The sequence below is a fragment of the Giraffa tippelskirchi genome, chromosome Y, assembly GCF_054371585.1.
Source record: "Giraffa tippelskirchi isolate mGirTip1 chromosome Y, T2T-mGirTip1v1.2.pri, whole genome shotgun sequence".
Taxonomy (NCBI): domain Eukaryota; kingdom Metazoa; phylum Chordata; class Mammalia; order Artiodactyla; family Giraffidae; genus Giraffa; species Giraffa tippelskirchi.
Window position 1 is genome coordinate 13,684,959 of NC_137290.1, and position 13,593 is coordinate 13,698,551.

A 13,593-nucleotide genomic window follows, 5' to 3' on the forward strand; every position below is an offset into this window, starting at 1 on the left:
CCAGTGGCCAGAGCTGGAACAATTCTAAAATAAGTAATGGTCATGTTGAATTACAGCCCGTGCCACAAATCCATGCTATATAAATAAATTACTGAATAAAAATCTAGGGGAGCAACTTTTCCTCACAGAATTCTAATTACTAAATGCAGAAGGGATGAGAAAAGTGAAAAAATCACCAGTACGACAGAGTAAAAACGGCTGTAGGTAAAACCCACTTGCTAGATTCTAGAATTCAGTAGGTAAAAGTTGGAGGAGAAATTGGAAGCTCTCCTGAAAGTTTCTCCTGAGAGATATTTATTAATCACCAAGAGAAACAAATGAAGGTTGATTAATAACATCAACAATAAGCCATACTGACATTATCTTCCCTTCAGGTAGTGGTGGCAGGATCAGAAACAAATATACAGTGAGTGGGAGGGTGGTCCATGGGAGGAAACAGGGCCAGTCAGTGAGGGCTGTTCCACCAGGAACTTGGGAAACAAGGACGAGGGGCTGTGTAGTGAGCACTCATGTGGATCAAGTGCTCATTTGGCTGGTGCAGGCCCTAATGACTCATGTTGGTTTTTAAGTTCATGACTTTGGAGCCACACATCATAGGTCAGAAACGGCAGGATGAGAAAAAGCACGGCAGTGAATAACGACAGACACAACCCACCCTGCCAGGCCAGGAGTCAGATTCTGAGACACTAGGTCACCTGGTTCCCAGGTGTGTTTGCATCTGACCATCATTCAAGTCAGTGATGCAAAACCTTTACATTAGAACACTATGGCATGAAAGAGATTTTTAGTGCAATTCATGGCTCATACTTTTGAGTGAGGTCTGCTCAGTACAGAAATAGGACTTTAGGTGAAGCTGGCTGTGCTGATGATGCCAGAGTCCAACAACAGAAACCGTTTTCAAATACTCCTTCTTTTTTCAAAAATACAAAACCCCAAGCCCTCAAATATAAAACTACAAAAAATTCTACTTGATCAGTAGCAGATTTATGATCTACAAGACCAATTATAACAAAGTGTTTAGCAAAAATATACTTCCCTGATCAGTGTCCCCAAAATTCATCTAATCCTAAATTGTAACAGAAATGGCTATGAGAACTTCACTTTAAAAATCTTTTTGACCCCCTAATACCACAAGTGTCCCCATCTGATTTAACATGAAACAACACTGAAATTACTAAAAAGAAAGGTGGCTTCGGTCAGTACAGATGTTACTTTTCTTCAGAGAGAATGTGGCAGGAATAAAACAAACCTGGGTTGAGCATCAAGATTTAAAATAAGTATCTCAGGGACTCTCAAAAACCAACGATCGAACCAAACCAAGCTGGGGTTCTGTTTTTGCCCCATCACTTACAACCCAGGTCAAATCAAATGACAACCTCGAGTTTCAAGTTTGCTCTATCTGTACATATGAAATAAATATCCTCAACACAGGTGCGGTGCAGCATTCCTTAACAGATCAAATAATACACATGGCAATGTTTTCAAAATTATGAACGTCTATGTAAGTACATTACCAATTACTTCAGCTTTGTGGATTATCACCATAGGTACACCTCACACACCTTTTTACGATGCCCTTTGCTGATAAATCCCATGTGGTAAAGATATTGTAGGTCAATACTTCTGTAAAAATTCAGGCAACAGAGTTCCTGTCTGGAGCACACCTGCCAGTCACACATTTTTTGTCAGGATGTCAAAATCGAGGTTCTCTATTCTATGGACACCACCAGAGAAGGACAAAATCTATCGGCTTCTTTCCCATGTGACAAAAATACCCTGTAAGGTTTTCTGCTTCAGTGACTGGCACACGTGCTGACTGTCCGTCTGCAAAAAGACTGTTCTATTCCCTTGCAACCGCTTGCTGTTTTCTGACTACAGCATGACACGTTTTCAAGTTGTTAACAAGGTGGGAGGGCTGGTGCAAGACCTTCTTTCATTCAGAGTGCTCCAAGGGTCTCTCTCCAGGAGAAAGCCTAAGAGGTTGAGAATGTTCTGACTGGACGTGTTTCAACAGTAATGGCACTCCAGGGGCTTCTCTTGAGAATGGAGTTGGTAATGTTGAGTGAGGCAGGAGGATCTGCTGAAACACTTCCCACACAGCTGGCACTGGTAAGGCCTCTCCTGAGCGTGAATCCTGTAGTGCTGGATGAGGCGTGAACTTTGACGGAACCTTCTGCCACAGTTGCAACACTGACGGGCTCTTTTTCCAACGTAGTTGTGCTGCCGCTTATATCGAATCAAATACATCTTGTCTCGGGGTAACTCACGTGGAAGGGCTCTTGCTGCTTCGTGGGCTTTGAGATGCTGGAGACGATGCACAGCCTGGATGAAAGCTTTGCCGCACTCGAGACGCTCATGGCAGTCCTGCCTCTGAACGCTCATGCGGCCGTAGACATCTGCACGCTGGGTCAAGGACTTCCCGTCCCAGTGAGTCTTCTGATGCCTGCTGAGGTGCGGCATGAGGTAGAAGGCCTCCCCACACCGTTTACATACAAAGGGCTTCTTCCCCGTGTGGATTTGCTGGTGCTTCTCCCGGCCTCCTCGGGTACTGAAGTCTCTCCCACAAAATTCACATCTGTAGTGTTTGTTCTCTCGGAGGAAAAACGAGTTGTGGGCCAGGCAGGACCTGGCGCAGACTCCAAGAGTACTGTGTTCCTGGGGACCCTCTCCTAGCAGACTCCCCGATGGTTTCTTAAGTTCTGAGCTTTTCTCTAGTTGATCACCCTCGTGGCTTCCTTCCTGAGTGAGGGTCTTGGGGTCACTCATATTTGTGGGACTCAAAACTTCTGCCGGCTTGACCTGGTGTGACTCCAGCAGATCATCAGCACAAGACTCTCTCGTGTGGGCACACAAGGAGTCACCTGCCTCCAAATCCTCTATTCTTGCCTCCGAGGATGATTTCTCTACAGGCGGGCTTTGCTCTGGAGTTAGATCTTTGGTTTTAGATTGGTCCTCGCAACCTAAAAGAAATGTAAAAGATCCTCTACTATTTTTTACTCAGAGAAAAACATCATTATAGTAGAAACAGAAGAAAGAGACCTCTCATTACAGACGCGTTCGTACAGAGGTTTGAGAGTTTTCCAGAAACCTAAGGAGAGAGTGGGAGAAGGATGCAGAGGACAGCAAGCAAGGATAGGTGAGGGTGAGGCAGAAAAGATCATCTAGGAGGACTGAACATTGACAAAGATTCCAGAGGCACTGACAAGAGAATGAGAAGGAAACCAGAGAAAGAGGGGGGACTGGGGTTTGGCTGCAACTTCCAGACCATGCTTGGTACATCACTGCGGTTTGGAGGAACTAGTACAACTGTGGCCATAAAGGGATTCTATTGTCAGGTCAATCCGGGAGATACCGTACGATGCAAGTCAGCTTTCACTTTTGTAGGACTCTTCAGATCCCTTAACCAGCATCTCAGATCTCAAAGAGGGGAAATGTAAGAGGTAGCATTTCTCGAACTGATCTTGTTAGGCAACACTTTTGGGTTTTTATTTTTTTGTAAAGAACCCCGATTATCATAATTCTGTAGGACTATTGGGGAAACACTGGAGTACACCGGTCAACACTTTCTCACTCAGAATAAAGCAACAGAATTCCAACTCTTTTCTTGGCTCCCAATCTCTTGTTTTACCCATTCAATTCAACATTTACTAAATGCTGATTCCGAGCAAAGCATTATCCACCTGGATGTTCGTAAGTCTGTACAAAGACTCTAATCAGGCTATAAATGTACAAAAGGAGAGTTTGGGAATTTCATCTGGGAACGGAAAAAGATCAGGCAGGGGAAGGCATTAGGGCTCAGAAAGCAGTGAAATGGGCGGCAATCTTATTCTGAGCAGACACTGACTATGGAAGTACACAGTCCTGGGGAGCAGCAATACAGGGTTCTACTAGGAGTATCTATGAGAGATGAAGCTGGATGTGACTTTTGGGCCAGACTGGCACGGATTTAAATGTTTTGCTAGAAGTCTGGATTTTCTTTTGGGAGTGGTAAGAACCTGATGTGTGCTTTATAACATCAACTCCCTGAGGGCTGGAAAGAGCAGTGGTATCACACCAAGGTTTTCGCTTGTCTCAGTGACAGAGGAAAGACCTCTGATTTCTAGCTGTCAGGGGAAAGGCACAAATGAATGCAGGGGCTTGAACATTAGAGGATAGGGAAACTGGCCTCCCTGGAGCTGAGCAGGAGAGGAAGAGATGAGCTTCAGAGAGGAGACAAAAGAAGTACTGAGTGAGCATGATGTGGCGTGGCCACACGAGCCCCTAAGGTGAAAGCACCTACTGGCCCTCTCCCTAAGCTGAGTGGGCTCTGAGGACCAGCTCCCAGCCCCTGCTCACTGAGCAGGGTTGTCTCCCCAAGATCCCGGTCTCACTGCTCACCTTGACATGTCACTGCACTCCCGTCTTCCTCCCTAGCATGTGACTCCTCCTCTTCCAGCTGTGAGATAATGTCAGGTTTAGGGAACTGGTACCCTGTTGAAGAAGGAGACTTATAACTTGGGGGTTCTGTCCTGTACCCTCAGGAACTCCCAGACTGGTTTCTAAAGGCTCTGAGATAACAGGCAAGTGCAAATTTACACACAAGAAAAATAAAGCCTGTTTCCAAAGATTCTGCCACTAGGGACATATGCCAATGTCTGGAAACAATTTTGGTCATCACGGCTTACCGAGGGAGACCAGGTTCCTGTAATTTTCCAGCATCACCTCCCGGTAGAGCTTCCTCTGAGAAGCACTGAGGTAGGGTAATTCCTCTGGACTGAAGTCCACAGCCACATCCTTGAAAGTCACCAATTCCTGAAATACCAGATATACTCCTAAATGATTGAAACCCGGAATTATCCCAAAGAGGGGGAAAGGTATCTGATAAGAGGGGACTGACCATGAAGCATACATTCAGACAAGCAGAAAGACTCTAATCCAAAGGTTTCAGGGACCTACAAGGGTTTCTTTCCTTTAAGTCTTTCTCATTAAAATGTTTTCTTCTCTGCAATCACCCTCTTGTTTTTTTCAGTCTTCTAACTTTATAGAGGCTTTCAATGGCTAAGTCAAAGATCTCTCTTGGGAAACGTCACACTGCACTTGAAAATATGTGGGTTATTTTCCAACATCTTTTGGTATTAACTTCTAACATAATTCCACAGTGATAAGAGAACAGACTGTATATGATTTCAATACCTTCAGGCCATGAAATTTTTGCACTTTATCTCCCTGGATATGTTCCAGTGTCTCCTAGTTTATAGTCTATGGGAACTTGAACAGAATTTGGATTCTCTTGTTGTGTGAAAACTATATAAATCTGAAGTATGTTGAATTTGTTCATACTGCTTTCAGATCTACCACAGACTTCTACTTTTATTCATCCTATTAATTTTGAGTTTGATATTGAAAGTCCAACTAAAAACCTTAATTTATCTACTTAAACATTAATTGTAATTTACAGTAGAACTTCCCTCATAGTTCCCTCATAGCTCAGTTGGTAAAGAATCTCCCTGCAATGCAGGAGACCCGGGTTTGATTCCTGGGTCGGGAAGACCCCTGGAGAAGCAAATGGCAACCCACTCCAGTATTCTTGCCTGGTCAGAGGAGCCTGGCAGGCTACAGTCCATGCAGTCACAAGAAGTCGACATGACTTAGTGACTAAACCACCAACCACCACTTAGTGGAATTATATGGAACTTTGTTGTGAACTCTCCAAGCCTCCTGTAAATGTGTTATCATATTTTCATAATTTAAAACATAGAAAAGAAAGAAAAAATAAGTATATCTGTCTTTTGTCTTGAAGTCTGAGAGAAGTGGGACTATTTCTAAGACAGCTCCTGCTGCGAATTTCTAGAGATCTGTGTGGGAGGAGAAAGATCCTTTTAAGTTCCTTAATAAAGAGAGAAAAATGCAAATAAAAGTTGAGCAGTATACCCCAGTCTCAGGAAAAAGAGACAGTTGGGTTTACGTTCTGGTTCTCTCTCATAGCTCAGTGAGTGTGGCTAGGTTAAGCCTCAGTGACTCATCCACAAAACACAAACAGCGCATAAATATGCAGAGATAGACAATCTTATCATAATGAGAAAATGCATTTCAAAATGACACAGTATGACTTTACACCCATTCAACTGACAAAAATTAAGAAGTTTGACAATATCAAATACTGTCTAGAATGGGGACTGTTGGTGGTGGTGGTGGTGTAGTTGCTCCGTCGTGCCTGACTCAAAATTTTGAGACCCATCCACTGTAGCCAAGTTCTTTTGTCCATGGGATTTCCAAGGCAAGAATACTACACAGTGGGTTCCCATTTCTTTTCCAGGGGATCTTTCTGACCAAGGATTGAACCTCCATCTCCTGCACTGCAGGCAGATTCTTTACTGACTGAGCCACCAACGAAAATCTTAGAATGTGGGCTTTTGAGACCTCTTAAAAGATGCTAAAAGTGAAGTTGCTCAGTTGTGTGTGAGCTCAGTTGTGTGTGACTCTTTGCGATCCCATGGACTGCAGCCTACCAGGCTCCCCCATCCATGGAATTTGCCAGACAAGAATACTGGAGTGGGTCGCCATTTCCTTCTCCAGGGGATCTTCTCGAGCCAAGGATTGAACCCAGGTCTCCCGTGTTGCAGGCAGATGCTTCATCGTCTGAGCCACCAGGGAAATGTAAATTGGTAAACCACTTTTGGGTCCAGAAAGATACCTATTCCTAGGTATATCTGCTCATGTGTACAGTCTTATAACCTCCAAAATCTAGGCAAGACCCAAACACTCATTTATGGTAGAAGAGATAAATGTATGATGATATTGGGGCTCCCCTCGTGGCTCAGATGGTAAAGAATCTGCCTGCAATGCAGGAGACCCAGGTTCAATCTCTCAGTCAAGAAGATCCCATGGTATAATGAATGGCAACCCACTCTAGTATTCTCACCTAGAGAATTCCATGGACATAGGAGACTGTCAGGCTACAGTCCCTGCGGTTGCAAAGAGTCAGACACAACTGACTCACTCAGTTCAGTTCAGTTCAGATCAGTCACTCAGTCGTGTCCAACTCTTTATGACCCCATGAACTGCAGCACACCAGGCCTCCCTGACCATCAACAGCTCCCAGAGTTTACCCAAACTCATGTCCATGGAGTTGGTGGTGCCACCCAAACATCTCATCCTCTGTCGTCCCCTTCCCCTCCTGCCCTCAATCTTCCCCAGAAACAGGGTCTTTTCCAGTGTGTCAGCACTTTGCATCAGGTGGCCAAAGGACTGGGGTTTCAGCCTCAACACCAGTCCTCCCAGTGAACACCCAGGACTGATCTCCTTTAGGATGGACTGGATGGATCTCCCTGCCATCCAAGGGACTCTCAAGAGTCTTCTCCAACACCACAGTTCAAAAACATCCATTCTTCGGCACTTGGCTTTCTTTACAGTCAACTCTCACATCCATACATGACTACTGGAGAAACTATAGCCTTGACTAGATGGACCTTTGTTGACAAAGGAACATCTCTGCTTTTCAATACGCTGTCTAGGTTGCTCATAACCTTCCTTCCAAAGAGTAAATGTATTTTAATTTCATGGCTGCAATCAACATCTGCCGTGAATTGGGAGCCCCCAAAAATAAAGTCAGCCACTGTTTCCACTCTTTCCCCATCTATTTGCCATAACGTGATGGCATCAGATGCCATGATCACTGGGCGACTAACACACACATAATCACACCTCAGAAAAATCCAGTAATACAAACTAATTAATTACAATTACATGCAACATTCTTGGTAACAGAAAGCTGGATGTAAAAAGCAGGTATTGGAAGACTACCGAAGACCATGATACCTATTTTACTAATATACGTCTTTTGTGTTTTCACGGAAACGTTATGCAGATCAATGAACTAGAGAGCATGTACTGACTGCCCAGCTTTTATACAGGGGTTTATTTGGCTCACATGTGTTCTTTATTCTTTCTTCAAAATTTGTTAGTTGCCAACACCAAAATATTAGTATAATTCATATTATTAGCTGGATTTTTTGACTTCACTTTAAAAAATCAGAAGATCTAGGGATCAGGGTCCACATTCTCACATGGCACCATCAGCTGAAGCTGAGTCATAGCTGCCCCTTAGATGGGGAAGATGCCCCCCAGTTTGTCACAATATACCCACTTACAAATTCTCTTTTATTACCTCAGTCGTCTCTGTGGGCATCTTCACTTGGGATCCTAGACACGGACACTGCAGGGACAGAGGGCTATTCTCAGGAACAGATCATCTAGAACAACGTTTCTCAACCCTTTTCCCCTTAGCTCTTCCTCAAGGAGCATTTTTTAAACACTTTCTTTTCCTAATTGTCAAACGCCTTCCCCCCACCCGTGAATTTTTTTCTAAAGGAAGTGCAGCACATTAGCTTCTTCTAGGTTTCAAAACATGATTTAACAAGAACATTAAGGAGCAAATTTTTAAAAATTCACAACAGTTATTTCTTATACAAAAAGGAGCATAATAATAGTACAAATCACACGAGGGTTGCTTTGACTAAGTCAAAAGTGGAGAGAAAATGGAATAATAAACAATGAAAAATTAATTCAAGAGATAGGAAGAGAGAAAATATTAAAGATGTGGTATGTGGTGGTGACAATAAGTGTGAGAAAAAGCAGGAAAGCAAATACAAAGAGTCAGAAGAAAATTCTGATACAGAAGCCAGGGAAAGGCTCAGTTACGTAAAGTTTACATAAAGACTTTAAGGAAATGAGGAAGTTTAATTAGATAGAGGAGGTCTAGAAATCAGAAAGGGGAGCTCCTCACACTGCAGAACTAAGTCAGAAGAAAACCTGACTCACCTGAGATCTAACAAATGGCTTCCTGTCAGACATCTTTGTGTCCTTCTTTTGGTGGTGTTTTGTGTTTCTCTCTTCTGCAAGGACACAGTTCGGAGCAGAGAACCCTAGAAGGGAGAAGGAATAACCACAGAGTTGAGTCCAGTCTGGCAGCACCCACAGACACAGAGAGTAGCCTGCCAACCCCTCACCTGCCATGGGCAGAAGCAGCACTTCCTATGACAAGAGAAAGACCAAAAAAATCATTTCTCAGCTCAGTGTGGCAATTCCAGAAAAGAGGTTTGGTTATCTCTCACCTCTAAATGCTTCCATGGATTTTCAGTGCCTTCCAAATAAAGCAAAAGTTCCCTCTTTATTTCTATCAATGGTCCTAGTTTCACCATCCATTTAGTCACCAGAGAACTTCAGTTTCTCAATTGTAACATGAAAATTACAATAATCTCTAGTTCTATGGGCGCCTGTAAGGGTTAAACATTACATATGTGGAGCACAAAGCAGGTATTAAAAAAAAAAAAAGACCACAACTCTTATTACTACATCTTTTTCACTCAGGGATCTAGAAGACAACCACCACCTTCCCTTAGGAAACCTGAAGTCCTTCCTTGTTTGTGGTCTCTTTCCAAGAGTACCTTTCACTATTCTATAGATTCTTTCTCATACCCTAGCAAGCTCTTTCCCTTCTCTTGAATTTCAGCTCCATCAAAGGCTCTGCCTTTGACCAAGTTTAAAAATTCTGTGGGACCATATGCCCTATGTCCACTGGAGGCAGTATTAACAGCCACGATTAATAAGATGACAGACTCTGGAGCCAGCCACGGAGGTCTGAATCCTGACTGCCAATTACTATTAATAATTGTGGACCACAGGCAAGTTGGGCTTCCCTGGTGGCTCAGACAGAATCCCTTGGAGAAAGAAATGACAACCCACTCCAGTCTTTTTGCATGGAGAATTCCACTGGCAAGGAGCCTGGCAGGCTACAGTCCATGGGGTCAAAAAGTCAGACACGACTGAACAACTAACATGTTCACAGGTTAAGTTATTCAACCTCCCTGTGCCTCTGTCTTCTCATTTGTGGAAGGAGGGTAATACCTATCTCAAGAACTACTAAGAGAAGTAAAGCACTGTTATAAAATATTTACAATGTAGTACATTTTAAGTGTCCAGCATGTTTACTATTAGCATCTTCAAAATTCTTTTAATGAATGCAGGTGCACAAAACTGGACTAATCATAATCCTTGATACATCACCATTCAGCCATACATGACCCTCATGTTTATTTCAAATTTACTTCTTTATATTTTTCAATGTAATCAACCCATCCCACTGGTCCACTTCCCCGTCTTGTGCCCTTGCCTTTCTCCCCTTGTCTATTTTTATATATGTGTATATATATATATATATATATATATATATATATATATATATATATACACACACAATGCTTTGCTTTTAGTATCAGTTTCATTCAAAGGGCTATTAGGAGTGAATGGCTTTCTTCTATCATCAGTGAGATGCCCTTAGTTCCAATCTAGTAACTTTGAGTTTCTAAGAGACCAGTCAAATTTTGGCAGAATTTAAATTTCAGGCCTCGTATCTCCCACACTGCATGCCTTTTTTTTTTTTTTTTTTTGACTGTGTATTTGTTTTGACTCCATCATCTGCTCCATGGTGCGGATCTTTGGCTGCAGCCATCGCCGGCAGAGATCCGGGATTTGGCTCACATCTTGGGGAGGTCCTGTAACCGACAGGGACTGAAAAGACCTAAAGTTTTGATGAGAAACTCTTGGAGCCTCTGGGTTTGTTTTTGGAGTGGTTTCTGGATTTTTTTTCTTGATTACATAGATGAACAAGCTGGGGATTCCTCGAGATATCCAAAACCTCTTTCACGTGGAGCATTTTTACAGCTTGACCCTTCAAAGGATGGAGATACTCTAAAAGGCAGGCTGCTTCAAAGCACACTGTTGTGGAAGATGGTGGGCTGAGTTTTATCAGATGAAGAAGACAGTCAGAAACCTTCAGATCTGCAGAAATTACACAGAGAGACTCACAAATGGCTTGCAGAGTTTAACTGGACAGTAGAGGTTATGTGAATCAAAGGAAGTTAGCTCATTTCACACAAATGCCTAAATGAATATTCACACAGATTTGCACATCTACAGAACGGTTGTTGCCTCAGTCAGTGTCAGGTCTAGAAGATTCACAGACACAGGCTGGAAAAATCTCAGAAATGGCACTGAAGGGAAGAGACTTGAAGCCCAAACCATAACGAACTGAACAAATTGATGAACCACCTAAGAAGATCCTTTTAAAAATGAGTTCATACAAAATGAGGAAAGATCATTACAATACATTCATCCTACAAAGGACTGGATCCCTATGCAAAACATATAAAGATATCATACAAATCTGTAGAAAAAGGCAGAGATCACTTAAATATTCGAATATATTTTCTTATTTCTTTATTTAAACATTTTAACTCTTGAGCTAGAAGTTAGTCTGGAATAACATATGCTGCTGCTGCTGCTGCTGCTAAGTCGCTTCAGTCGTGTCCGACTCTATGTGACCCCATAGACGGCAGCCCACCAGGCTCCCCTGTCCACAGGATTCTCCAGGCAAGAATACTGGAGTGGGTTTCCATTGACTTCTCCAGTGCATGAAAGGGAAAAGTGAAAGAGAAGTCGCTAAGTCGTGTCCCGGGATAACATATGAGAAGACTATAATTTTTTCTTAACACTTTTCCGCCTACCATGAATTTAAAATTTGCTATTACTTCCTTTTTTTGCATGTATGATACCCCCACTGAATTTCTATCTCTATAGGCTGCAGCGTAAGATTCTGAGAAAGGAGTAGCAGAAATGACTGTGAAATCCTGGCAGCCTGCTTCTCTAGGCTAGCCAGGTCCCAAGCTAGAGCAGAGAGTCACAATCCCTTCTCCTTGCCCAGAGAGGGAAAAGTAGGCATAAAAGCAGCTAATGTTAAATACTTGGGGGGAAAAAAGCCAAAGAGTCCCTAAAAAACGTGAGTGGTGGTAGGTTCCTTGATTTCAGAGTAGGGAAGAAAGTTCAGAGAAATGGGGATGAGTGCTGGGAGAAGGGAGTGGAGGCCAAGAGATTCCAGGTGAGCTGAGGCTGTGGGAGGAGGGAGCAGGGACTGAAGGGAGCCACCAAAAGAGAAGTGCGGAGGAATGGGGAAAGGAGGAAAGCAAGGCCAGGCAGAATGCAGAGCTGGACCAGAGGAGGAGGAGGGGGGCAAGGTAAAGAGGAAGAACCAGTCTGGGCTAGGAGAGGTGTCCAGGGAGTAGGTGCCCAGAGAGAAGGGGTGGGACTGAGGCAGAGGAGCAGAAAGGAGAGGCAGAACTAAGGAGAGGACGGGGGCCAGGACTGAGCGAAAGGATATAGAGAGGAGAGGTGTGATGGAGGGAGGAGGTCTGAAGCAAGAGGGGCAGGAAGGAGGGACCAGGGCCAGGGCAGAAGTGGGGGACCGCAGAGAGGCTGAGGGAGGGTAAGGGCTGGGAGAGGAGAGGTGGGCCAGAGCCAGGGGGAAAACACAGAGGAAGGTGGGACAGGAGGTAAAGGGGGAGCTGAACGAAGCAGCACCTCTGACATAAAGGGGGTGGAGCTCGGAGAGAGGCAGGAGCAGGACAGAGGGGAGGGATAATGGCAGGGCCAAGGCTGAGGGCACTGTGTTGAGGGGAGAGGAGGGGTCCTAAGAAAAAGGGGGAGTTTGAATGTGGGGGAGGCTGGGGGGAGGGGACAGGGGGTCTGGAGAGAAACGGGGGTCTTCAAAGGGGAAGAAGGGTGGTTTTGGTGGGGGACAGCGAGAGTGGGGTCCTAGAAGAAGAGGGCTGAGGGGCATCCTCGAAGGGGAGGGTGGAGGTCCTCATGGAGGAAGGAGGGTGTTCTGAGGGGAAGGCAGGAGGTCTCTGAGGGAGTAAACTGGGGGGATCCTCCAAACGGGGGGGGGGGACGGGAAGGGAAGGGAGGGGTCCTCAGCGGGGGAAGGAGGGTTTTCTAGGGAGGGAGTCCTTGAGGAGGCCCGGGTGTGTCTGAAGGAGAAGGCCCGTGGGGGTCCTCGACGGAGAGGGCAGGGATCCGAGAGGAGGACGGGGAGGGTCCTCAGGGACCAAGGAACGCGTTCTTGGGGGTGAGAGCGGAGAGGCCCTAAAAAGGGAGGGGCTGTGGGGTCCTGGGGCGGGGAGGAAGGTGCGACGCGGGAGGAGGAGGGCGGGTGGAAGGCCTTCCGGCTGGGGAAGCATTGGCAGGAAGCCGTGAGCAACAGGGAGGCCGCCGCGTCCTCCTCAGAGCTGACTTGGCCCGCGCGTCCTCCCGCACCCCTTCCCCTCAGGGCCGCTACTTCGCGCCTCCCTTTCCGTCGACTTCCCCGCCAAGAGGAGCGTGTGCCCCGGCGTCCCTGAGGGGACGCCCGCGCCTCCTTGCCCGCGAGCCGGGCCCTCACCCCCAGGGCTCCTCCCTCGCGTCCGGGCCCTGGACGCCGCGCGCTCACCTCGCAGACGGACACCCTCGCCTGACCGAACCTCTGCACCTCGGTCTTGCAGAGCAAACACGCCAGGCAGGCGCTACCAGCGGTCTGCGCATGCGCCCTGTGGGACGGCCGGTGCAGAAAGCGCCGCGCAGAAAACGCAGGCCGCTTCTGGCGGGCTCCGCTGGGCAGGCCCGCGAGGACCACGCGGCCTAGAGAGGGCTGGGAGGGGCCGGAGGACTACTTCCTTTAGATGCTTTACGAGTTTTGGCAGTAGTTAGCACGTGGTTTAAAACGGTTTCAAAATAAACAGTATG

The 13,593-nt window shown here is 45.6% G+C and overlaps 1 protein-coding gene across 1 annotated transcript in view; it reads right to left on the reverse strand.

Moving 5' to 3' along the window:
- Positions 1-411: 411 nt before the first annotated feature.
- Positions 412-13,593, reverse strand: part of LOC145537712 (zinc finger imprinted 2-like) — a 36,759-nt gene continuing 23,577 nt past the window's right edge. Inside the window, exons 3-9 of the mRNA XM_081568555.1 lie at positions 13,378-13,488; positions 13,301-13,345; positions 8,800-8,903; positions 8,147-8,194; positions 4,665-4,791; positions 4,378-4,470; positions 412-2,960 (exon numbers count right to left, since the gene is read on the reverse strand). Of these exons, the coding sequence (XP_081424681.1) occupies positions 2,008-2,960; positions 4,378-4,470; positions 4,665-4,791; positions 8,147-8,194; positions 8,800-8,903; positions 13,301-13,345; positions 13,378-13,488 (1,481 nt within the window). The 3' untranslated portion in view covers positions 412-2,007. The remainder of the gene's footprint in view (positions 2,961-4,377; positions 4,471-4,664; positions 4,792-8,146; positions 8,195-8,799; positions 8,904-13,300; positions 13,346-13,377; positions 13,489-13,593) is intronic.